This window comes from Calidris pugnax, unplaced genomic scaffold, assembly GCF_001431845.1.
Source record: "Calidris pugnax isolate Ruff unplaced genomic scaffold, ASM143184v1 scaffold44, whole genome shotgun sequence".
In the NCBI taxonomy this organism is placed as follows: Eukaryota; Metazoa; Chordata; class Aves; order Charadriiformes; family Scolopacidae; genus Calidris; species Calidris pugnax.
This window is the reverse complement of record NW_015094506.1, coordinates 43,453,279-43,480,279: the sequence shown is the minus strand read 5'-3', so window position 1 is coordinate 43,480,279 and position 27,001 is coordinate 43,453,279. Positions and strand designations below refer to the sequence as shown.

Genomic DNA, 27,001 nt, shown 5'->3' with positions numbered 1-27,001 from the left:
TGGTTTTTTTTTTGTTTGTTTTTTCTTCCTGATTAAAACTCCAGCAACTTGAGAAACTCTTGTCCTCGGTGAGCAAGAAAATCAAGGTTTCTTCCCTACTTCTGCTTGGACTGGTTCTGCTTTGGGCTTTGTCCTGACACAGTTTCTTCTCCGCCTGGAACAGAGTGTGCTGGTGGGAGATGCTGGTCTCGGTTGACTTTCTGTACCAGAACTTAAATGTTATTTTCTATTCTCACATAAAAGAGCCAAGCGGCTTGTTGTGTCTTAAATCCTTGTGTGGTGTATTCGTGGCGTTCTCTCTAGAGCGAAGCTTGTGGGACAGCTTGGGGCTAATGGAAGAAAATTTGGGATTGACTTCCAGGTGTGAGATGCTGCAGTGTGGGGTGAACACGGGATCAGCTGAGCCCGTGCTGCTGGGCTGTTTGCTCACAGAGGGTTTGGTTGTAACTGCTGGTACCACTTCAACCCTGTACCACACGTTATCATTAGCCTAACGAGTATGTGCAGGGTGTTCCAGGGAAAATAGTAGTTTATTGCAGTGACCTGCATTTATTTACGTGGGTAGAAGTGAGTGTAGTATGGAAAAATGAAAGGCATGGGTGTCCCAAGGGAAACAAACCCTGATGTTGATGTGATGTGTGTTTTCTGAAAGGGGGGATAGTAGATGAAAAATACCATTTTTCTGGGTCAGGAAAGATGGTCAAAATTAATGTGTTTTAATCTTTGTCTTTTTTGTGATGTTACAGAGACAGAACACGGGAAGAAATTCTTAACAGTAACAAGGTGTGTTCACAGCATTGCAGACTGCTCTGCCTCCCCTGTCCCCTCACTGTCCTGGGCAAAAAAGTTGTCCCTGCTTCCAGCTGGCACCACTTGGGTTTTGCTCTCATGGGATGTAGGTTCTGTCAGCAGGAGCACGGTGCCCTTGGGTGCCTCCAAGACCTGGGGTGCTGTGCCTGGATGTGGCTGTCCTCCAGCCCCTTGAGCTGAAAGCCAGCGCCAGCCCCGAGAGGTGGGGAGGGGGTGGGAGCTCAAGGAACCCGTGTTTCTCAAGTAACTCCATGGACTTTAGGGCTCAGGAGGAGACACTGAGCTGGGTGGGTTTTTAACAGGACGGAGCACCTTCGGCCCCGTCGCCTGTGAGGCAGAATTGCACAAGAACTTGCTGTAAAATCTCTGTGTTGAGGTGACACACTTCACTGCTGTGTTTCTGGGTGTGTGCTGCACGATATTGCTAGGTAGAGGAAGAAGAAGGTGAGGATGGAGCCAGCTGTGGCACCTGCAGGAGTTGAGTAAGGGCAACTGCTTGCCTTGTGGTGTGGCAGGGGTCGGGACGGGCTGTTGGGTGGGCAGGGGAGGCCGTGCAGGGCAGGAACCTGTGCAGGGGAGGAGGCAGCAGGAGCTGAGCCAGCAGGGAAAAGCTGGAGATGGGATCAGACCCCACACTTGTGAGGGAGAGTTCTTGGGGAGGGGAATTGATCATGAGCTGCTGTAAGGGCTGAATTGATAGAATCACAGAACAGTCTGGATTGGAAAGCACCTTCCAATCCATCAAGATCATGGAGATCCAACCCCCCTGCCCTGGGCAGGGACACCTCCCACTAGAGCAGGTTGCTCAAAGCCCCATCCAGCCTGGTCTTGAACACCTCCAGGGATGGGGCATCCACAGCTTCTCTGGGCAACCTGTTCCAGTGTCTCACCGCCCTCAGAGTGAAAAATTTCTTCCTGAGATCTAATCTAAATCTCCCCTCTTTGGGTTTGAAGCCATTATGTTTCATCCTGTTGCTACATGGCCTTGTAAAAAGTTCCTCTCCAGCTTTCTTGTAGGCTCCCTTCAGATCCTGGAAGGCTGCTGTAGAAATCTTCTAGCTGAGTGCTGTGCTGTGCTGCGGTGGCTGTAGGTGAGCAGTGTGCTGGGGGAGGCTGTGAAGTCTGGCTGTGAGGGATGCTGGGGTACGTTGTGGCTGCTGCCTTTGTGCTGCCTGTTGCTCTGTGTCTCTTACCACCTTCTCTGCTGCGTGTATCGGTGCTTCTTGCAGGACAGACCATGAGAAGAGAGTGAAATGGGTGTATGAACGGAAATTCCCCTACTCCAGGCTCTCTTCCCTCTTCCCCCCTGACTTTCCTAGCAGATGTCCTGGGGCTCGGGCTGGCCGGGAGGTGAGGAAGAAACGTGTGTGTGTCAGTAGCAGGAGAGGGGTCAGGTTAGCCCATGTAGCAGACTTTCTTTAAAAATAGCAAAACCAAGCTGCTCTTCCCTCCCCGGAAATTGTCATCCTAGAAATTGGTGGGTAACTTGAGTTTGGAAGAAAATTGAGCTGTTTGCATCTCAGAAGCTCCCTGGTGGGGACCCGTGTGGTGGGTGCAGTGCCCGCCCTTCCTCTGCGGTGCTGGCTCTGCCCTGGGGGCCTGTTTGTGTGCGTGGGGTGGTCCGTGGTGAGACAGGGGGATGTTCTGGTGGAGTCAGTCCTGCGTGGGGTGGGCAAGGACTCTCCCTCCTCTGCCTCGTGCCCCCTGAGATCCTGTCAAGGTTCTCAGGGAGTGATTTGACAAGCTGAGCCCTCAGCAGTCAGCGCAGTTGCTTAGGAACGGGCAGATACCTGTTTGCTGTAAATGCACTGTCATTGACTGTGCAGACAAACCCAAGGTTGTCTCTTCTTGCTGTCTGGTTCTCTGGGAGAAGATCGGGTGCTGAGGCTGTCCTGTTTAACCCGTTACTGCTGCAGGGACATTGAAGCAGGAGGGATGTGATCGCCTTGGTCCCATCTCCGGTGGCACTGATGACACTAAAACTCCCTGCTCTCTGTTTCTTCAGAGGTAACCAAGTGCCGCAGCTTTTTTTTTTCTGGGAGACATTAAATGAGAACAGCTTGTCTGGGGAAACTTGCAAAGATCTCCATCTGTTTTTTTTAAAAGGCATCCCAGAAGGTGTGGGTGGGGGAGGATACATGGAGACACATCACAGACCCAGATTGGTGCTTCCTTCCAAAGTTACTTCTCATAAAGACACTTTTTTTTTTTTTTTTTTTTGTCCTACCAACACTTAGTTAATGCAAATCGTGTCTAGTATTTGGCCTTGCCGGTGGTCTGTTGTGTCCAGAAAATATCCTTGCCCGTGTATAAAGTGGGTGTTACAGTAGTTAATGCTTCAAGGAGCCCTAAGGGACTCCCTGTGCTGCTGTGGGTGCCCTGGCAAAGGTTTGTCACTGTAGCTCTGCCCACCTTCTGCCCTTGGCTGGAGCACTGCCATGTGTGTCAGCTGGTTTACTTAAAATCATATGAAATGCTTCGTCTCTTCCTTCTCCAAGGGGTTAGTGTCCTTTCTGAAGCATTTCTGGTTGCTGCAGGCCCAGGAGCAAGGCAGCGTCACCTTTTCCTGTCTTCCAGAAGAGTTTTTTGTGAGCTGGTCCATAAATTCATAAAGCAGAGCTTCATAAAGCTCCTCCGGGCTGCTGTTCCTGTGTCTCTGCCTGCACTGTCACAGACTGGAGGTGTCACAGGGAGCTCCCAGCCTTTGTCCTGTGTCTTCTCCTGCAGGGCAGAGAGTGGTGGGTCCTCCAGTGAGACTGGGACGCTGGTGGTTCTGTCTTTCAGCAGCAATGAGGCAGCTGAGAAGCAAGAGCAATTTTGTGCTTTGTCCTTCTGGAGATGCCCGTGTGGAAGGGCAGGGGCGGTGGACAGAGCTGACACGGTCTAAGCCCAAAGGACTTTTAAGCTAAAAAGCAAAGTTTGTCCAGGATGAAACCTTTAACTGGAGAGAAGTGGGTTAAGTGAGGTGGAGCAGAACTGAAAACAGCTGGTGATGAGCTTCCCCGTCTGCTGACCCTCATCTCCAGGCCTGGATTTGGGCACGCTTCTGGCTTTCTGATCTCCCCCAGGAAAGACCATTCCCACCCCTCTCTCCAGGGCCAAGGCCACCAGCATCCTCTCGGCATGAGCCTCTCCTGTGCCCATTTGGGAGTGCCTCTGCCACGGGCTCCTGGTGGTTGCACCAAGGAGGACACGTCTCACAGGGCTGCCCAGCCTGGGCATTCCTGTGCAGGAGCCAGGCTGTGTGCTCCCGTGGAACTGCAGACAGTGAATATTGATTTTATTTTTTTTCTTTCTTACTTTTCTTTCTACTTTTTTTTTTTTTTTTTTTCCCCCCACAGCTCCAGCAGTGGGGGTTTAAGGCTCTTCCAGCAGGGCCCATTGCTCTGCACCTCCTAATTCTGAGCCCCTGCAGAGCCCGGGTGTTGTGTCCCTTCCTGGCTTTAACAGCAATAGCTGTAAAACCAGGGATTTGAATGGTTGGGGGTTTATTTTCCCCTTGCAAGCTCCCCTGTAATTACAAGGTGGCAGCGTGTTTTGCCAGGAGACTTTTCCAGTTGCAGAGTGCTCAGTACATACTGGTATTTTGGAGGAGGGAGAAATTATTTTGAAAGGGGGGTGGTGGTGAGTTTTGACAGGGGTAATATTTGAGAATTACTGTTTACTAAAGCTGGTGGAAGGCAGATATGAGTAATGGTGATGTTTAAGCTGAGCCCGGGCAGCCCGTGCCTCCAGCTCTCAGGCTCCAGCCGGGGACTGTTTGTTAACATTTAGAAGGTCACTTTTCACGTTTCGAACTTTTTTCAGAGTAACAGGAAACTCATTGAACCTTTACTGGTGCAGGTGGGATTTCACAGCATCCTTTTGAGTCTTGCCTAAACCTGACGGTGTTAGACCAACGCAGAAGAGTTGTCACCGTAGCCTCTGCCGAGGGCGCAGGGCTCTGCCAGCACTTCTGCAGCTTCCACAATAGAAATTATTTATGGTGGCCTCTGATGAGAAGGGAGCCAAGCTGATGTTTCTGAGCCTCGGCTTTAGCTCTGTTGATTTAAAGTCCAAACTGCAGAGCCCGGGAGCAGGGTGGTGGGGGTGGATGTGGTGGGGGTGGATCTTTCTGCTCTGCAGAGAACAGATGTTTTCAAGGAGACTGCGGAGATGTCAAGGCAAGAGAAAGCAGAGCTGAGCGTCAATGAACTAAAGTTGATGTATTTGCAGCACAAGGAGCCAGGTGTTTCTGCTGCTGCTGTATGAACTAATTGGATTGGGGTTGGAGCACCTCCCTTAACGAGGAAAGGCTCAAAGAGCTGGGGCTCTTTAGCCTGGAGAAGAGAAGGCTGAGGGGAGACCTTATTAATGCTTATAAGTATCTAAAGGGTGGGTTGAAGGACAATGGAGCCGGACTTTTTTCAGTGGTTCCCAGTGACAGGACGAGGGGCAATGGGCACAAACTGGAACATGGGAAGTTCCACTCAAATATGAGGAAAAACTTTAGGGCGAGGGTGCCAGAGCCCTGGAACAGGCTGCCCAGGGAGGTCGTGGAGTCCCCTTCTCTGGAGATCTTCAAGACCTGCCTGGATGCAGTCCTGAGTGATGTGCTCTGGGCAATCCTGCTTTGGCAGGGGAGTTGGACCAGATGATCTCTAGAAGGTCCCTTCAAACTCCAACAATTCCATGATTCCGTGAATTCTTTCTGCAATGGGAAGTCTTCTCCTGCCTTACTGTGTCCTCAGGGATGGTCCTGTGCGGGCTGGGCTCTGCCACAGCTGCTGAAATCTGGAGCAGGGAGGAGGTGGTGATGCTGGGGGTGCGTCACCCTGGGAGCTGTCACCACGATGCTGGGGGTGCATCACCCTGCGAGCTGTCACTGTGCTCCTGTCACCGTGTTGGGCTGACCCAGGTCCTGCGGGGGAGCCCAAGGCCTCTCTGTCCCCTCTGTGACTGGTTCCATCAACGCCCTCCCCTCCATGGTGTCCTTCGGAAGGAGGGAGGAGCTGGGGGACCCCTGGGCGCTGCATGGTCACATCTTCTGCTGGGGTGGGATTTGGGGGGTGTCCGGCAGCACCGAAGGGGGTACCTGCCCCCCCTGCAGCGGGCAGGACGCTGGGCTGGCTGCGGGCTGTGCTGCTGAGCAGTCACACAAACAGCTTCTCCTGCTTTTTTCTCACTTCTGTTATTTCCCCCCCAGACTGCAAACCAGTGTCTGTGCTTCTCGGCTGGGTGGGAGCAGGGGTCAAAGCCCACCACAGGAAAGAGACCGTCCCTCTGCCAGGCACGGCCGTGCCAACGCCAGGAGGTGGCACGGGGAAAGCACCACGGAAGGCAGAGAGAAAAATGGTGCAAAAAAGGCAAAAAGCTTCAACCACAGAAGCCACAGCCACAGATGATTTTAATTCCTCTTTTCTATCCACTTCATCTTTTCAGGTCATTGACGCTAATGGGCTGTAGTGGAAGTGAAGTAAATAATTACCTATGCTAGAGATATAACATTGATTTTTTTAAGTCTTTTCTCACTAATTAGTGACAGCCTTTGTAGGGAGTGACGGCAGGGCTTAACGACCCTGACAGCCTGCCGCCTGCTCAGGCTGCAAGAAAATCAAAGCAACACAGAAGAAAAGGAAAAAGAAAAGGCCTTAAAACTTGCTTTTACTTTCATTTTGGTTTTAGCAAAACTGTATTAGGTTAATTTTAAAAAAATTACTGGGTGTTTTTGTTGACCTATGGGTGTATGGTAATTTTCAATAACTTCTTAAAAAATAATTCCAGTTTAGTGCTCAGTCCAAATAACCCATGCCCACGGTAGGTACCAGTCACCGTAAGGTCACTGCAGGGGAAAAAAGGTTTTCACCATTTGATAATTCTTGTAGTTTTGTTACTTAATTGAACAGGAGTTAGTGTAAGCGTTAATGAGTCCTACTGAGGTGTCTTCATCCCGTACCTGCACGGCTCCCAGGTACAGCCAGGAACCTTCTTGAAAGTGAACGCTGGGAATTCACTTGTGTTTGCTCCTAAATTTTTGCTAAATGAGGCTTCTCTTTGCTAATACAATAATAATACATCTTAAGGGTTGGATTTTTTTCCCCCTCTTAAAAGAATGACTTTTTAAATACAGATAAGCAGTAAGTATGATTCTCAGCTCTCCTGTGATTATGCCACTCTGTATTTATAAGCTAAAAAAATTGTTATAAAGATACATGCCTACCCAACAACAAAAAAAAAGGTTTGGAAAAGTTAACAAAAATGGTAGCCTGGCCAGCCAGTGCAGCTCATCTTATTTGTACTCATTCAAAGGCCTTGAAGAAGGTTTAGATAAGAGAAGGTGCAGGTCAGTACAGTCCTGGGCTGAGGTATAATATGGATGAGGAACTAATTCAGACAGAAAACCCCAGAACAACTGCCAGTTCTCATCAGAAAATGTGGTTCTCGAAGATGGGTAATGGGAGCTGGTTTTGGGTTTCTTAAGGAACGCCTTAAAGGCCAGAAAATAAGTGTGAAGAGGAATTCTTTCTCATGCACTTTTCTACTTGAAAGACTGATATAAAAGTAGGACGTCATTCTCCTCACTCACCGAGCCTCGTTCTATTCCCTCACTGGGAGTAGCCACAGTGATCACTGTTACAGAATTTTACCCTCTCTCCAGTGGTAATTCAACAGCAGCCAGTCTGGTCAGGTTTGTAATCACTTGCCTTTGGTTGCTCTTGGTTGTTTTGTTCTTTGCTGTCCCTGTGGTACCCACCACAGATGCCAGAGACTCCCAGAGTCTTGGAAGAGGTGACTGATGGCTGCAAGGACAGTGCTGCTGGGAAAGACCACCTCTGGGAAAGGAGCACCAAGGAGAAGACAAACTGGGGAGAGGAAAAGGGCTCCAGAGGTGCAGTGTGAGACGCAGAACAAGTGGGAAGGCAGCCCAACCCACGGAACTGGGATCTTGCATCATCACATCCTGATGTAAAGGACTGAGCTCCACAAAAGCTTCTCCTTGGAAATTCAGCAACTGGAAAGGAGACTGTTCTTAACAAAGCAGAGTTTTAATAAAAAGGTTTAAGGCTTACATCTCAAAATGATTTATAAATAAACGTAATCACAATACATATATTCTATTTTTTAAAAAAAGTATTCATTATAGATAATATATATTTTCTGAGTTATAAAATCCCATATAAATAGCAAACTACTCTCAGTATGCGGAATACAAGAATACATAAATCCCGGGGTGCGTATCTGAACGGAATCCTGAGTACACACTCTACACATGGCAGAAAATAGCACAATGATACAGCTGGACACAATAAATGCTGTTGTCCTGGCATAGAATTTCTCCAAAACTGTAAAAATGGAACTGAGAGCTTTTTGGTTGCTCAACCGTGTTCAGCTCCGTAGAAATGAACTCAGGAATGGCGCTGGATACCCCACTCCTTGAGATTTCAGGGGCACCCTATGGATTCTTTTGGTATCAAAATAAAGAAAACAGTTATCTGTCTCCTGATGGACAGAAATAAGGCACGTGCTCAGAGCAGGTCAGTGCAAGCCCTAAGAAGCAGCTTGGACTTAAAGCCAAGAGCAGTAAAAGGCATCTCTTGAATGACAATGTGTGGCAGCACGTTCCTGCTTCCCTGGTTCCCTGCCTACCCCTGAAATAACACTATAAAGTAAAACCAGAATAAGTGGAAACTTATGCACATTGTTAGTATCAAAATGAAAGTTTCCTTTGGTTTGTTTTTTTTTTTTTAGATTGAGATAAGCAAAGCAGCAAGTCGGACGAAGAACGAGGGGTCTGGCTCCAGCCCCGCACTGCTTCCTTCGTGGTACAGGTTGTAGCAGCGTTTCCATCAGAGCTTTCACCCCGTGCTTTCTCCTGACTTCCCAAAGTGGGCTCTACAACAAAGACAGGGGAAAGGCAGTGCCCACAACAACGTGACTACACCTCCTCACCTCCTGGAACGGGGCCGAGGGCAGTACTGCAAGAGGACATCGACTGGCAGGAGTCTGTTGGAGTGTTTAAATCCTGAATTTGGAGCTACTTTATTATTGTAGCACAACTTTTTTTTTTTTCTGATCATAATGAAAAAATGTCAATTATTCATGGAAGAAATAAAAACTATTCTGCCTGTTGTTTTCAAGGAGTATTGTAGTCATTATATGTTCCTTTAAACACTGTTATTATATAAGACATAATGTTTTCTTTCACTCAGAGTCCTGAGCTCTGACTTGTTACTAAAACATGAATCATCAGAGCAAACTCGTACACGCAAACTGCAACAAACACACAGAGGCTTGAATTTTGCTGCTTATTACAGCATCCACTCAGTAGAGATAATGAAGGAAATAGCCATTTATAGTCTCCTGGCTTATTCCCAATTTAACTGGGATCAAAAACTGGATGAGCAACGTTATCCTGAAGTTGAGCCCCAGTTGCCGAGAGCAGAACTTCACAAGTAAACAGATGCACGATAACACTTTGGATTCAGAAAGTCTCAATAGTTTTCTCTCAAATATTACAAATAACTTATCCTTCTTTCTTCTTGGTATCCTCTCCCATGGCAGTTTTCTTCCTGTTTTTCGGTTAAAAACCCCGGCAACAAGAAGTTGTAAATATTGCACAGTAAGTTAGGATGGAAGACTAGAAAAGAGAATGGAACTTGCAGGGTGACATTTCAGTCCAAAGAAAAGCTCTTCATTTTTTCTGCTAATTCCTGTCTCATTTCTATATGCTTTTTCAGGTTTTGCACTTCATGGGGCAGGTTGATGTCCCACACTGACACACAGGATTGCAATTCTGGAAAAAAAAAAAATTGAAAAAATTGAAAACTGCAACAGAAAAGAATTATTGCATAATTAGAAGTGGTTTTGCTTATCTACTTATTTTTTAATTACTCATAAATTGCCTTAATGAAGCATGATGCTTAGGACCTAGAAGACGAGCTATATGACACTTTATGTGTGAGGTAACGCAGTTATGGATTACAAGCTGTTTGTATTTGCACAGTAATTTGGATTCCAGTTCCCAAACTTAGACTGAACCATTTAAAAACACTTGAAAAACCATTTCTGGTGCCTGTGGGCCATGAATTCCTGACCTAAGCTACAGCTTATGCTGCTACTGAGGTTTCTGCACAAAATTTTATCTCTGTTTACCTGAGCAGATATACCCTAAATGCTTACAAGACTCAAAACCCATTCACTGTAAACTAAAAATGAAAACTGATTTCATAAGGCAGTGAATATACTGGAAAAAGGTCACTTCTTCAATCTCCCTTTCTGCAAACGACTCTTTACTCATGAAGAATTCACGTTGCTTTTAGTGGAATAAGGATAATTGACAACACTTGCACGAGTAGGGGCTCAAGAACCAAGGCCCCAGGGTTCCTGCAAGTCTCTGATTCCTCTCTGTGTAATTAACAGAATTCTTAAATGCAGTAATAAGGCTAAAAAGACAATAGGTGTTCTTATGGTAATAGTCAAGGAATATCAGACAATAAACCCCATATTTTTAGGACTCACTGAAACTGGGATGAGACAAAGGTGAAGATGGGCATCAATCAGAGCATCGGCTTTAACTGTTCTTAGAAAAACCCAAAGACAGAGATTTTCTATCTTCCTATTCCAGCACTTCACCATCCTAATTATCAGGAAGCTTTTCCTAATGTCTGACCTAAATCTCCCGTGCCATAATAACATGGTTAGTCTTTATCCAACCCACAGGAAATATGTAGAAGTTTTTATTCCCTTCCTCTTTATTTGCATATTCAAAGCCTAATATCAGGACCTCTCTAAGCTTTACTTACATTAACCAACTCAAATTCCTGCAGCATTTCCTCACAGGTTGCATTTTTCTCCTCTGGACTATCCCTAATAGTCCCAATCATTCATCAGTGTCCCAAACGGATACACTCCTGCAGCGGAGGCCGTATCAGCCCTCAGTGAGTGCAAGAACTAGCTCGTGTCTCAGAGAGGTGGCTTTTTGACTGGTGTGAGCACCCTGTTTGCCTCCCCTGCACCAACGTGACACCGTTGACTCGTGTTGGGCTTGTGATCAATTATAACCCTTTTTCTGCAGCACTGCTGTTTAAGCTGATCATTTCCTCCTCTTGGTACAACAGATCATTCCTAATTAAGTAAAAGGTCTTGCATTTGTCCCTCCTGAATTGTATCCCATTTCCTTCCAGACCATTTGTTCTCCTTGTCAAGGTCTTTTTGAATTCTAATCCTGCCCTCCAGGGTGCTCGGAGCTGGCTCAGCCGAGAATTGGCTGCAAATCTGCAAAGCACAGTCACTGCTCCTTCATCCTCATCATCCATGAAAACACTGAGGATTCCTGCCCTAGCACAGACCCCTCTGCAAATCCATTGGATACATTCTCCACTGAGACAACGACATCTATTCTCCAATTACAGTTTTTCAGCAAATTATATTATATACTTCAAATGGTGGCTTCCTCTGATCCATTCAGGGAAGTTACTGTTGGTTGGTACACAGAGCCCAGAAATGCAAAAGACAACAAAAACTAATAACGATGTTTCAATAAAATTCTATCAAATGATGATCAGCAACTCTCTACTCTCAGTGAATAGTCAAGCATAATGGTGTCTACTCCACTAATAATAAAAATTAATAAAACACAGTTCAGGTACCTTTGTGATACTTGTTGTCCTCGGTGTCACTTTTGTAGCAATATCCCAAAACCAGGACCGCGTTCTTGAGACTCCCTTTTTCAAAAAAATAAAATGTCAGATTTTAATGGGAACTTTGTTGTTTAAGGACAGAAAGAGTAGATGACACCATGCCACTAAGAGGACAGAGCTCAGTCAATTGCACCCTTTGTTCAAAATCATTAACCATGAAAAACCCAGACATGAAAACAAGATAGTTGATGTCTTTGTTTAAGGCAGGGGTTTCTCAGGGCTGAAGGGCAGCAGCACGGCACCAGCAGCCTAAGAACAAAGCCCCCGGTTACATGGTGCAGGCAGAGGCAGCAGAGTCAGGGGAAACAGGTATCCCAGGGCAGGGACGGGCTGCCATGAAGTCCCAGCACACAGCTGAACCAGAAAGTGCTGGTCACCAGTTTGGGTACAGAAAAACCAAAACAACCACATATGATGCCAACTAATTAAAAGTGTTCTGAGCTAACGATGACAGGTAGGTAGGAAAGGAGAGTTAGTAGAGAAATAGGCTATGGATCACGGGAAGGTGCCTACTGAATAATGGGGGAAATAAAAGCCTAGGAAGACAGCAGCAGTTGGACCACAGAAGGATGAGTCAGATGTGCCAGTGTTTCAGTATCAACTTTCCACTTATTCCCAACAAGACGAGTTTCTAAATGCCTTGCAAGATAAGAGGGAAGCTGTAACACATTCCCCTGCCACAGCAGCTCCCCGTCCCCCTGGCAGCACCGGGGGGTGGTGGGTCCATGGCTGTACACCAGCAGAGGAACGCAGGACTCCCTTCCTGGGTCAGGCACCAGGCTGGGGAAGGAAGAGCCAGCCCAGCTGCGGCACCGTGCCCCACACCACCCCACGCCTCTCCCCACATAACACCTGACACACTCCCTCAGGGAAAAGATGAGGAGGGGCTCAGTTTGCAGAGTACAAACAGACTGGAGTATGACAGTCCTGGAAGCTTTGTGTGACCGCCCTGCAGCGTGTCCCCGTGACACATCCCTCCTGAATCATCAGACACTTCCAGCGGTTCCCCAGGGCCTCTGCAAGGGACAGAGAGATTCCTCCCACCCTGGGGAAATCTGCAGTGGATTCTCCTTTGATACTGATGTAAATCTGCTTATGGCAGGTGAGGGCTGGTGGGAACCACACGCATCTTCCATGCTCAGATTTCTCACCACTTTTATTGTTTCTGCAGCCAGGCCTATACATATTCCTTACAAAAGTGATGGAACTTCAGTAAGGTTTCTTATTCAGACTGGGGTTCTTTCTTACTATATAAAAGTCTAAATTTTCAATTGCAAAATGAACTACAGATTTACCTATAAATCATTCTCTACGATAAGTCTCATGTCTGTAACACGTCAATGTGTTAGCGACAGAATTAGAAAAAGACATTAATTTCCGTATTCATAGATGAACTGCAGATTGAATTGATGTCTCAAAGTCTGGCAATCTCTTTTTCCTGAAATACTTACATCTGATTGACATTATATATTTTAATCTTAAATGAAACTATTTAATGCAAAAATAGTTCCCTCTATCTTCTCTGATTTCACACAAGCAACGTGTTACTATTGAAGAATTGCTCGACAGCCTCTGTGCCTTTCTCAGTGATTCTGTGAAAATGCCAGGAAAAACAAAGTCTTTGAATTTAGGAAAAACCCAACACAACAATAAATGCTGGGAAAAAATGACCAAAAGAAGAAAGTACACATCAAACTGCATGTATCAATCCTACTTGCAATTCTTGAGATTTGTGCAAATGTAGCTAAACTCTTTCTCCTGAAATATTAACTTTTCTATACATGAAATTTTGATTAAAAATGTTGAGGTGACTAGAAACAAAGAATATGAGACTGAAGGCTTTTTAAAATTGCACTGTATTATTCTATACAGTGTACTTTTCCTACCAATTACAGTTATAAGTGAAGCTGAAATTCTGTTTTCATAGTAACTATTCTTCACAAAATACTAAAAATAAAATGCCCCTTTATAGCACCAATATTGTAGCTATCAGGACCATAAGGACTGAAAATACTGTGCTAATGACTCTGGAGCTGACACTCTGAACAGCTGAGGACCAAACAGACTCTACAAACTTGCTGCCTCAGGCAAAGGCAAGACAGAGGAAGATGGAGGTTTTTTGCTTTGTACAACACTGGGAGCACTATGAGCTAACTGTAGTCTGTGGATACTCCTGGTGCCAGGAAGGAAAAAACAGCCCTGAAATTAAGTCCATGATGGTAATGAGAAAACATCCACAGCCTCCAACTACGAAGTTTGCTAGCAGGATTACACTGTCTTTCTGAGCCCACAACAACAGCTTCAGAGTCTTTTTTTTTACAGCAAACACACTTTGAATCACACTGAGAAGGGAACTCCAGAGTTTTTTTTCAAAGCACAGAGGAAGGCAATGGGAATCCACATGTTGTGCCGCAGGGTACTTTTTGAAGCAACGTGTATTTTGAGCATAACCACCACTGCAGTACCACAAACTCTCGAGTTGGTGTGGCCTTTACTTCTTCTGGGAGAGATGCAGGGAAGCGTACAGGCGAGGGAAGTCACAACTGCCAAGAAGTGCCCCACGCTCAACTACAGACCTCTGGCCATTCGTAATTACCACAGAAAAACCCCAACTACTGTTGGCCCACAGCAGCTCGAAACTGGCCCTGGTGACAGGAACAGCATGGACATACAAGTCTGCACCCAAGTCCAAGTGTGCACCACTTCCCCAGCTTTGCTCTCACCTGCTTGTGACCCAAACCTAAGAGAACCGTTCCTGGAAAAGGATGGGAGAAGAAAGCTAGGCAATAAGCAATTAAGGAAAAATTATTAAAACCTAACGAGCTCCACAGAGAGAGAAGACAGAAGCGTAAAACTTCAGACGGATAAAGGACACAGGCAGACATAGATCAAGATGAAGACTATGGGACAGGGACAGTGAGAGCTGTGCAGAAGCATGGCACGGGGGAGTGTGTTCACGTGCTGATCAGTGACAAGCAGGGGCAGAGCTGTTGTTTCACGTGGGCACAGGTGTGACAGCCCACAGGTACCCAGCTGACACCCCCGCGTCTGACATCGACTGAAGATACAGCAGTGGAACGGAACTGAATGAACAAAATACGGAAAATGCTAATCTGTTCCTGGAACACCACCCCAAACAGCAGACAGCAACCCTAAACTTGGCACTGATTTCAAAATACTCCTCATTGATGGTTTTACTCACCTAGCTGAGCTGTAATCATCACTCTGACAGAATCACAGAAGTTGTCTATAACTCGTACAGGACGACGTGTTGACAAATCAAGCAGCAAGATATGTCCTCCTCCGGTCCCTATCCACAGTGCAGTATTTTTCTGCAGACAGATTGTCTTCACTCTCCCAGAATAAGCCAGTTTATGTTTTGATTCCTTGTTTAGTTTTTCCATTTTGTCCCTATGAGTGCAGAGAAAATTTGAATTAAAATCTTGTGGCACACTATTCCACAACTGCTAAAACGACTCTCTCAAATATTAGCCTTTCAAACAAGATAAGCTGCAAAAATCTCATGCTCATCAGTTGACTGACTTGAAACAAACTGGGATGAAAACTACTGGACTTCTAAGGCCCAGCTGGTCTGCTTGAAAAGACCTTTAAATAGGAGGCAGGTGCACTTCTCTGGTGTCTCCTGGTCTGCAGGAGAATAATGTCACTGCAGAGTGGGAGAAGCACACCTAGAGCTGCTCCTAACATCACCACGAAAATGGAATGGATGTGGCTCATTAAGGGAGAGCAACAATTTAAATGCTAATGAAATCACCATCACTGTTAATAAAACTCTGTCTTCTACTGAACCTGTGTTGGAGAGAGAAGACATTCTCATTCAGCAGATGCAGGAACTGGATGCAAAGGCATTAGCACCTGAAGGGTAGCAAAAAACTTCTGTCTTTCTTGAGCAGAGTTAAATGAATCATATCAATATCATAGACAAATTGTGAAATATAATAAGGGTCTTAAAAAATTGAGATTCTGCATGGGATATTGTGAAATTCTGGGCCAAAAGAGAGGAAAGGAATTTCACATTTGCCCAAAGAACTGGGCAAATCCCTCACCTCCAGCAGGTTAAGGTACTATGCTAGAGAGGCAATCTGATATTCAGCTCTCTATGCATCAGGCCATTGATCTGAAATACTTACTTAAGAAAATGTGCACAGTCAATTAGTTCTGATAGTTTTTCTGTCTTCTTGTCCCAGATTTCCACAAAATGGCTGTTTTTCTTTGCCAAGTAGATGGATTTGTCTATTGCTATTGAAATAATATTCGCATCACTGTAAGCATTATGGCAGAACCTAGATGAGAGAAGAACTCCAGTTAGATACACAGAAAAAAACTAGCAGAAAAAGTTGACTATTGAGTGGGATTAGCTTCCCTCGAACTCTTACAGAATCATTCAGCCTCAAAACCAAACTGAGCTAGGATGCAACTGAAAGGGTTTGCTATAATCTTCCTCCAGTTCAACATAAATTCTGACTGTAATGGAGTTATGCTGATGATATCCCTGGAGGTATATTAATGTCCAAAACCTATTAATAAATCTTTCCCAACTATCTGCTCAAATCACATATGCTCACATCACAGAAGAGCAAACTCCACCTTTCTCCTGCCACTCCTTCAGTTTGTGGAGACACTCCATAGTTCTTACAGGGCCATATAGTTCTTACAAGACCATAAAGGGTCACTCAACACAAAGATGATCCAGTCTAAAAAGCAGCAATGAGATTTAGTTCACTCTGCTCTCTTTTCACTTCAGCTGACAGCATTTTTGATGATTTTCCTCTACATATGAATCTGTCTCTCTTGCCAGATCTGTGCCTGCATGTTCCAAGGTACTATTGGCCCTGCAATTTAACAGCATCAGCTTATTTCACTGACTCATCAATCCATCTTGAAGAACAGCTCAAAATCACAGGCACCTGATAGCAGACACTCAGTAACACTGCTACTTTCTGGAATGTTAATTGTTTTTAACAACTGTATTTTCAAAACTGTACATAGGTTTGCCTCCAAAAAGCTCAAATTATTCCTGTGACATATTTTGCATCTTGCCATTGAACTGCATTTTACTAACTTTTTTTCTTGCTTTATATTAACACATTATTTTCTAAAGAAAACTAATTTCTCAAAATAATAATCTCTACTAGCATAAAATCCAGCACTTTTTCCCCTGCTCAGGAAAAACTCCCCTTAACTTCAGAGCAGGATTTGCTCAAACACACCAAAAACTTCAGTCTTTAATTTCTAACTAATGAGAAGTCAGAAATCATACATGACTGAACTATAAAGGGCAAAGATATGCACATATATCATACTGACAAACATGTAAGGGCAAAAACTACTGTAAGTATGTGTGTATAATTCTAAATAAAGTGACCAGGGCCTGGACAAACGCAACTGGGGGAGAAAAGCCCATCAGTTGCTTTTATACATTTTCTCAAGAGATACTGACTTCATAAATCCTTTATATATTAAAAATGCATATCCCTTGTTTAAAAGCAGCAATAAATACATTAAGCACTACTCACTGATCTTATTATAATATATTCCATCTGTATTGTGGAAGGAAAAGAATGGTAACAAGAGAACTCAAAGAACAAGTTCTAGAACAAGACATTACATCAAAGTACTGCCAGAAAACTTCAATGAAAACAACAAAAGAGCCAAGTAACATCACTTATAAAAAAACTTACAGTTGGCTTGTCTTTGTTTCAATGAGCTTTTGAACAGAAAAATCACTAGTTAAGGCAATGATCTTTGTTCCACAGCCTCCCCAGATTATGTTTTTTTCAGATAAGTATGAGGACTCGTTTAAGCACATGAGTGGTGTGCTAACGTCTCCGATAGTTACTATCTTCAGAGCTGTAGCACCCTTACACTGCAAGAAAAAATACATTCTCCATTAGAAACAAGGAGTACACAGACTCTCAGAAACTGTTAAAACAAGGCCACAGAGCCTGCTGAATTCAATTTACACAGCCAGATTTTCTGAACCATTATGGTATCTTTCCAGAATGTTCAAGACTGAAGAGCACCACAGTCTCATTACAGGTATCCCATAGAAACTGCCGTGAGAGCAGAAACGGGACAGAGGTGGGACTGATACTCCCTGCAACCCCTGGCACGTGTCAAGAACCGGAGGGAAAGTCACCTTGGAGACATCCCACACCGGACCATATCCCAGTTCTGCAACACACTGCAACTCCAGAACTGCTCTAAGCTGCATATGGTCAGGAGATAACCCTCAGGAACCAGCTGATATGAACAGCTTCCAGCCTTTCTTTATCTGTTTTGTGAGCAGAACTCTGACTTACAGAAAATCTAAACAATATTCTCTTTTCAAAGATATCTATTCTATGAAAATTTAGTGTGAACAAAAAGAAGGAGTTATAACAGCAATAAATAAAGGAGATTAAAACTGTTAGAATATTCTTAGTAACAACCAGTAATGTCACTCTCTAGTCAGTTTGGCTTTCAAAGTCCTAAAATGAGAAATAATATCCCCCTCTTAACTCTATTGGTTAAAACAGATATTGTAGGACATGCACAGTTCCTCTAAGAGTGCAGTAGAAAATTACTTTCAGTTTTAGAGAAGCAGTTAAAAAATAAGTTGCATGAAATTAAGCTACTATTGGTAGTTACTTTACATATTACCGATAGTATTTTGTAGAATAGACAGCAAAGAACAGGTCTACCTTCACTGCTCTGTCTTCAAAAACTGCCAGTCTGCCATCAGCTGTGCCTACCAGGAAGAAATTCTTCTGTTTGCTGAAATAAAATAAAAATGCCTTAATCAGGTAAGAAAAATTAAAATAAGTAGCCTCTGGTATTTCAAGCGTTTCACTGAACTCTAAAAGCAAACACAAGCACCTGTGGTTAGGAATGTAGTCTCCAGTTACACTAGGTACAAAACTAAAAGTGAAAATACAGGCAAAATCAGCAGACGTTGGAACAAAACTGCCTGAGTGTACAGGTGTCATTTTCTGAACATCTCTGTTTAGTCATATTTTCAAAATGTAACCCAAAATATTTAAAATTCTTTTATACCTTTGCTTCGAAAGAGAATTACAGTATAAACAAGTGATGGAATCTGACATTTTCTGGAGACGGTGCCTTCTTGTTTCATCTTCTGTGTTAACTGCCCACAGAGAACCAGACTGGGTTCCTGCTACAATCCAGTTTTCTTTCTCAGTAGGAAGGGTCACTAAGGTCAAACTTAAAATTTTACTATCTGCAATGTCCTGAGGCAGAAAAAAGAGAAAACCAGATTTCAGTAAGGGTAAATGCTGGTAAATTGCTGGTAATAAAAATAAAGTACCATCTTCTTGGACCCCAGACAGACCCAAGACCTAACCTCCCCATTAGGAAATCTAATTCTCTATTAGCAGAATACATCTGCAGCTGTGCCATCTATCTTCAAAGTGCTGGACCCCTCAAACAGTACACAGGAAAATCTGCTGAATGTTGAAAAAAATATCGTCTCTCTCTATTCTCATGAAGGTCTCAAAGCCATCAAAGAATTAAGCAAACTGCAGTAGAAGTTTAATTGCTAACAATAAAAGTACTGGTCTGTTACTTCTTTTTCTCATTTTAGTTTTAGAAAAACAAGCCATATAATGTATACCAAAGCTACCCATTCAAGTGTATCATGGTCAACAGATGGCAGATGGAAATATAACTTAAGCAACTTTGATGATGAGTCATGCTCAGTTCTGGCACGTGTTCCTCACAGCACATCAAACCTGGGTAAAACCTTTTCCCTTTTCTGATGGCCCAGGACTGAGATGTACAAAAAACAAATGAAAAGAGCTGGAGGGTATCACCCAAAGCAGCCCAAGGAGGTGGCATCCATGGGAAGAGAGTAATTGTTAGGAGACTAACTGGATTCTTAGGGGAGGTAGAGAACGAAGGGTTGTATAATTATTACTTCTTGTTCTAGCCTCCGTGCTAGAAATAGCTTCCATCTGAGTGGAATAAAGGAACCCAGTAGTGGAAAGACAGTACTATGAGAAATTTCAGGCTGGATGGCAGGAGGAGAGGAGAAGCAACTGTGTTTCTGCTTCATTTGATGAATACAATGATGACTCACTCATGAGAAATCTTTGTTCTCTTAACATTTAGCTTTCCAGAAGCAATATCCTGCTGTTAAAATGAATTAATTCTTCTAAAATACATCTGGGTGCCAAAAAATTGGATGAAATGGCAACTTTCCCACCTACCTCACAAGTATGTCCATCGGTATTTAGGTTAACAAATGAAAGCTGTGCTTTTTCTGTGTTCCCATTGCCTATCCAGACTCCTGCCCTCTTGCAGCTTTGATTGGCAGCAACCATGCACTCTGCTGTGGACGTGCTGGGTATTGAAACGTACCTCATCAAACAGATAAGCTCTGCAGAATTCAAGATCTCATAAACCTACAAAGAAAGCCACAGCATGCACATGGTAAGAACAATGGCTTGTACAGCGAGCAATGAGTAACAAGCAACGGACAACAATGTTTTATTGAATATGGACATGGTATCTCAGCGGGTCTGCTCATTTGTATTACCATTATTAATGAGCAATCTTTGTGCCCTGAGCAACTTTACGCTGACACTTATTTCCCTGTTAAAATTTCAGGAAGTCAGTGAGGTTTAGGCATGTCTGAAAACTTCACCCACTTCAAAGGGCAGTGTGATGTGTGGTAACAGACAGTGGGTTTCAGATCCACACTGCTGTTCCTCCTCTCACACGCACGGAACCGCGTAGGCCAACTGCACTGATCTATACAGCAAAGCCCTTTGTGCTCTAGCAAAGACCACCAAGTAATTAGAATCCTGTTTCCTTACAATAACTACACAGCAACACAGGGAAAACCAGCAGGCTAAAAGAAATGCTTGGTAGATCTGAATGGAACAGTTTATCCTGGATGGCAAGAGCAGGCAATATTCCACAGCTCTTTCAGGTCCAGAAAAGAACAGAAAAACCTGTGCCTTTTACTAACTTAAATGTCCCATTCCTTTTTAGAAAGCACAACAGCTTCATGTACCTCAAAAATACAAATAAATACACTAAGTAATACCTGGGAAGATGTTGGTCGTTCCTGAGGGTTTTCCTTCAAACACTTTTTAATTAAATTTTCAACTTTAGGCCAGGGGGCACACCCATATTCTTTGACAGGATCTAAAATGAAAAATTATATAATTTTTTTAGTTCAGAAATGGGAGTTCTGAATAACTTCTTATTTTAAGACTTCATCTAACTTCTTACAGAGCTGCTTTAAGAAATACCACGCTGTTAGATAAAATGTCAGCATGAACAGCTTGGAACTGGTCATCTGCCATTAAATGCTACAGCGTGAAATGTTACAGCTAGAGTCCTTTTCATTAAAAGCACTGGGTTTTGCTTTAACTTTTTTTTTAATGTCCCTGGACTGAATCACAGATATGTGTGAGCTGTGTTTTGATTAATGCTGACCATTCAAGGGCATGTCATTTCAGTCTGTAGTCTTTTCAGTTCCTGTGAACATTTTTTTCAACATTTATTCTTCTGTGTTTTGGCAGAATATACAGAATACAGATGAACTTCCAATACATCTCATGGCAATTTAGAAAAACAACTCCATATAGTATTTATGAGATATGGAAGTTTAAATTCCTGTCCGGTGCTTTGACTACAGATCTTACAACTATAGGTGCTGACCTCTCTAAGAACAAATCACTCATGAATAATGGTGCCTGTATTACATTTCATTTTAGATGATCATAATCCACAGCAGATATTCCAGTCCTACACCAGACAGAGGTGACATTAATGATAAACACCTGCAAATGAACATATCCTATTCAGCAAACGATAGGCTCTATTTACTTGTCACTCAGCCAGCCCCTTTTTTGGTGGAAAGATAAATTATGAGTATGTGCACAGATGGAGCTCTACTATCTCCAGACACTAATAATTCTGATTATTTCACAGGGCTTATAATACAGAAAACAGCCAAATGGACAACTGCATTCAAGAGATACTTAGTCACCAGTACTTGGGATGGCCTCTTTAGACAGGGGTTAAAACTGTCCCTCTTTAGACAGGGGGTTAAATCTGTCTGTGCTATGAATTGGGCTATTCTCTTTAAGGAGTGGAGGATGCATGAACTCTTTGTCTCCCCTAATGGACGAGCCATGCCAGATTAAGTGGTACAGTTGTTGTCCCTTCCTAGAGGGAGTGACTTTTCAGTCTTAAAGAATGTTTCATGAGTATATCCAAAACCACAGGGCAATAAATAAGAATGCCACGCATTAAGCTTGTAATACTATAAAACTTCAACAGCTTTTTACAAAAAAATTGCCAAATACTGAGTTACACTGTCCAGCTGACTGCATCATGTCCAGCATGAGAGCCTGTTCAATCTTCCTTCCAGCAGCCAACAACTACATATTGTAATGCAGATGGAATATGAAGAACTTTACATAGCTGGGCAGGGACTTCAAACTTTTGACGAGTTAAGAAGGAATTCCCATTTAAAACCTTTAGAAGTGACTGCTCTTTTAAGGGAGTGGCACTTTTTTTTTCAAAAAATAAGATTTCAAAGGGTTTTTAAAAGATTTTACAATATGCAGCTTCTCAATTGTTTTTTTACCATAATGTATCATGATAAAATAACAGAAGTGAGATTGTGTTTATCTTACTGCATGATAGCACAATAATATGTAAGGGTCAAGTCCAGCCATTTTTGTGTCCAGACTGATATTGGAAGGTACCTTCAGCAACATGCATTTCCCCTAGGCTCTAGATAAAGTCCCAAGTACACAAACTCTCCATTTCTTTATAAAGTGAACCAGATAGATCCCTTGAAATTGCCATGAAATTATAATCAACATGATGTTGAATAGATGCCTATTTCTTACTATTTCTAGATCGTGTGAAATTAGGAGAAGTTTCTAAAAATTGCTATTATTTAGTTCCCTCCTCAGATCATTGCCAGATACAACATAAAACGTGTTACTTCTTGAGGAGGGAGGACAAATGCTCCTCTTTCATGTTAAAACTTTACAAAACAAGGCATACCTGGTAATTTTCCTTGTATTGCTAATTCATCAAATTCATTTGGAAACTTCAAGCCTTCCATTATTCTCCCTCCTCCTGTTAAAATGTCATAAAGCAGCAAGCCAAATGAATAAACATCAGCTTGCTGATTATAAATAACATTTCCTCTGGCAACCTCCGGTGCTCGAAATCCTGCAAATAAATCATTTATTAATAGTTGTGACTCACACCAAGCTGATGCCATCTTTCTCCTTTTAAGAGCAAACACTTATAGATCAAAATGTCACAGGAAGTAAACCAAAATGACATACTATTTCTGGGTTGGCAATAGTTTGCATGTGGCAGATCTCCAAAAATATCAGCAATCAGTACAAAGGAAGGGGACAGTACATCAGTTACAGAGCTCCTGCACCATTACACATAAAATAATTCATTTAGCAATGAATACTGAAAAAGAAGGGCAAGTCTGCAGTCCTTACTGAAGGCCTAGCATTTAGCACTTGAAGTCACACCCTCAGGGACAATTTCCAAGACCTAAATACATTTTTCAAAGCTGTTGAATTGTTCAGTGCTTTAAAATGGATATTAGTATGTTCTCTCTAAAGTCAGGGAACGGTGCAGGCATTTATTGCCTTTTAAAAAAAAGTAAGACCTACCTATGTATTAATGAAAATTAAAGCAACAAATAATGTTAGCAGTATAATTTCAGTATCACAATAACCATACTAAAACAGGACAGAAAAAATCATAATTAATGCATGCAATTTAGTTTCTGCTCTTTTTAAAGAGAACTTCTTGATTCTAAAGAGTATAGTCCTTGATTCTTGTAAAAGGCGTTAAAACATGACTAGGAAGAAAGGCCAAGAGGTATAAATCACAACTTGTCATATGATTAGGACTACATTTCATGATTTTGACTAGAGTACAGATTTGAGTTACTTCTTACAGACTAAATAAAAAACACATTAGCTGTTTTTTGATATAAAGCACTGTAAAACAAAGCATTCTTCCATACCTGGTGTGCCTTCAGAGGTTTTTATACCCATTCGGCAACAATACTGGGCAATGCCATAGTCAGCTATTTTTGCAATAACAGCTGAATTGGGATATAGGGTAAAGAGCAACACGTTGTGAGGCTTTAAATCGCGGTAGATGATCATTGCCGAATGCAGGTACCTGTTAACCAAAAAAGTATTTATTGAAAGCATTCATAATTTAGGTATGTATCTGTACACACACATTGAATGCATTATTCCCACTGCATTTCCCCTTCATTGGTCCCTGAGCTCCTTTGCAGGTTTTGTGGTTTTACAGTCACATTTCAAAAGCTCCTGAGAACATTCATGGACTTTCAGAACTTAAGAAATGCACTAAATTAATGTCTTTGACATTTTAATAAGAAATAGAAATTCCATGCAGAGCTCTATATCTCTACTTATACAAGCACTACTCGCTAGCAGAAAAAAACAGGCAACAAAAGTTTGTGTTATGTATCAGCTAATCAATCACAAAAATACAAGCATTTGTCTGACCCAAGGAATACTCTGCTTGAGATATAAGAAAAGATAAGCTTTTCATTTCCAGTATATCCTACTTCCAGCTGTATCCTGTTCTAACAGCAACACAGAAGTCACATTTACCTTAAGCCATCAGCTACATGCAGAGCTATCCTGTGCTGAAGTGTTCTAGTTAAACTTGCATTGTCTTGTTGAAGTAAACGGTCAAGAGATCCTTTAAGGGCTAATTCCATCACCAGCATCCGGGGACGGATTGCAGCAGCCAGCAGAGACACTAAACTGGGGTGATGGAGGTGACAAAGCACTGCAAGCTCCTGTAAATTGTAAAACCAGATGAAATACTGGAAATAGCATAACCTCTGTAGCTCTGAAACAAACTCAGAAATGTCCTGGAGTGAAGCCTTGCACTTTACTTAAGTTTTTCAAGGTCTTCACTAGGGTTGGTATTCTAAGAGCAGCACTAGAGAAAAAAAAAAAGGCAAAATTTCTTACTTGTCTGAGGAGCCTGAGGGAAGTATGTTTATTGAAAATCTTTACAGCCACCTCTTCTCCACAGTAGGATGCACGGTACACAGATCCAAACCCACCATCACCTTTTCAAAGATAAATTTGAAAAGAATATTAAAACCAAAGGTATATCAGCCATTTCTCAAAAAAATAGCTGAAAGGATCCAAACTTAAAACGTTTGGATGATCTACTGTGTAAGCTTGCTTCATGATCAGTACTCAAAAAACATAAAAAAACAGTGCCCTAGCATACAATTAATGGAAAATAAGAACTCAACCTGAAATTCAGAATACCTTAAAAGTACCATTCCACAGAAATCTCTAAAATGTTTTCCATATGTTGCACAATTGATTTCCACAGATTTGGTGACATAAGCTCTATTAAAAACCCATACCAAATAATGCTTACCCAAGAGAAATTCAGGAGCTTCATCAAATTCCAGCTCATCATTGTTCAACATAATATTTCTAGGCAAATCAGCCAGTATCAGATCAGGAGCGATCTGAGCTATTGGAATGGTATGTCTTGGTTGATCTGGATTTACCAAAAGGTCACCTAAGAAAAATAAATGAGACAATGAAGAAAAAAAAAAAAGGTAGTCATCATTCAAAAGGCACTGAAAGGTACATGGATCTCTGTGAGTGGAATGTACCTAAAATTCAATTCATATGTGTGTATATTAAAGCATAAACATACATATATATATATTTATCTATATGGAACAAAAAACTAAATGTACCTAAAATTCAATTCATATGTGTGTGTGTATTATTAAAGCATAAACATATATACATATATATATATGGAACAAAAAACTTAGTTTGCCATTAAACTTCATGTATCTTACATGTTTAAGTATTTGCAAGGTTCTGTACATGTACCAATCAAATGTGACAGCAACTGTTTTTATATATGGAACAAAAAACTTAGTTTGCCATTAAACTTCATGTATCTTACATGTTTAAGTATTTTCAAGGTTCTGTACATGCACCAATCAAATGTGGCGCAACTGTTGCCATGTAACACCACCAAACTAACCAAGGGATTATTTTTCTGTCTATAAAAACAAAGAATTCTATTAGTATGTATGTAGAATGTCACCATGATCATTGCCTTTTAAATTACTTTTGTATGTGGTCCAAACAAAAGATTTATATGAGTTTTACTATAGACTGGATTCAGTTCCATGAATGAAGTTACATTATTGATATTGTGACAAAACGATTCTTTCCATGATCGCCATTTATACATGACTATAAAGACTGGCTGCAATCTCTCCCATATTCTATAATCTCTCCCATATTCTATAATCTCTCCCATATTCTATAATCTCTCCCATATTCTATAATCTCTCCCATATTCTATAATCTCTCCCATATTCTATAATCTCTCCCATATTCTATAATCTCTCCCATATTCTATAATCTCTCCCATATTCTATAATCTCTCCCATATTCTATACTTATACTGCCAGCTCTTACATAAGAAAAAAGAACAAGTTGCTTTTGACTCATACTGTAACTATGTGTTACAGAAACGAAAGATTTTTAAAGAACATGAAATACCCAAATCTTATAAAGGAGATGTTGTATGGCTTTGGTATACATATGGGTATACCTGTAACAACCTCAAATAGCATAAATACATACCTTCTTCAGCTTTTTTAAGTAAGTCATCAAGTAGTATTTTTTGGTGTTCCTCACCATCCTGAAAGCTGTACAGAGCCCATTTCTTCAACAATGTTTCCCCTTCACCACATACATCTATATCCAGCAAACCTGGAAACCATTCTTCCATAAGAGAATCTATGTGATCCACCACTTGCCCCAAAAGGATGCACCCTTTAAGAAACCAAAAGAGGGAAATTACAGCCTCAATCTGCCATACTTGTAATTACAAAGCTAAACTCTACATTCCAAAGGCAAGAGCACAACAAACCAAAATGCCAAGCTGCAATCAAACTGGAGCAAAAATCAGGCTCAGGAATAATTAACCTTTTCTGCAAGAAGGTGCTGTAATTTTCAAAAAGCTGTCAGGGTTGTTGTCAAATACTGCTGATTCCACCAGACAATAAGCTTCAGGAGACCAGTTCAAGTAGATGCCTTGTCTCCAATACATTCTATTAGGACGAAGAGCTCGCTCTAGAAAATACAAAACTAGATTAAAAATTTTATCTCCCATAGGAATGTCCTATTTTAAAATATGCAGAATAATTCAAGGTACTTAAAATATTTAATTATGATTGTAGGTATATGCCTACTTAAATAGCAAACGAAACAAAGGCTACAACTTTGCAGACAGAATAGCCCCCCAAGAGCTGAATGCATGTCAGCTGGTGCTCAGTTCTATAAGACATATCCACAAACTAAGTATTAATCAGATGGTAAGTCACGCAACAGGTGATGCATGCAGGGATTACAGAAATGCTTAGGTACATTCAGATTCAATTACAGAAT

The 27,001-nt window shown here is 42.2% G+C and overlaps 1 protein-coding gene across 2 annotated transcripts in view; it reads right to left on the bottom strand.

The window, feature by feature from the left end:
- Positions 1 to 7,819: 7,819 nt before the first annotated feature.
- The window catches only part of LRRK2 (leucine-rich repeat kinase 2), a 66,793-nt gene continuing 47,611 nt past the window's right edge, over positions 7,820 to 27,001 (bottom strand). For both annotated transcript variants that reach the window (XM_014964170.1, XM_014964171.1), the window contains 16 exons: positions 26,540 to 26,686; positions 26,195 to 26,386; positions 24,954 to 25,100; positions 24,530 to 24,630; positions 24,161 to 24,351; positions 23,536 to 23,696; positions 22,542 to 22,712; positions 20,560 to 20,660; positions 19,718 to 19,912; positions 18,546 to 18,739; positions 18,194 to 18,266; positions 17,192 to 17,376; positions 15,641 to 15,793; positions 14,692 to 14,900; positions 11,439 to 11,513; positions 7,820 to 9,583 (listed from right to left, as the gene is read on the bottom strand). In XM_014964170.1, the coding sequence (XP_014819656.1) occupies positions 9,462 to 9,583; positions 11,439 to 11,513; positions 14,692 to 14,900; positions 15,641 to 15,793; positions 17,192 to 17,376; positions 18,194 to 18,266; positions 18,546 to 18,739; positions 19,718 to 19,912; positions 20,560 to 20,660; positions 22,542 to 22,712; positions 23,536 to 23,696; positions 24,161 to 24,351; positions 24,530 to 24,630; positions 24,954 to 25,100; positions 26,195 to 26,386; positions 26,540 to 26,686 (2,417 nt within the window). In that variant the 3' untranslated portion in view covers positions 7,820 to 9,461. The remainder of the gene's footprint in view (positions 9,584 to 11,438; positions 11,514 to 14,691; positions 14,901 to 15,640; positions 15,794 to 17,191; positions 17,377 to 18,193; positions 18,267 to 18,545; positions 18,740 to 19,717; positions 19,913 to 20,559; positions 20,661 to 22,541; positions 22,713 to 23,535; positions 23,697 to 24,160; positions 24,352 to 24,529; positions 24,631 to 24,953; positions 25,101 to 26,194; positions 26,387 to 26,539; positions 26,687 to 27,001) is intronic.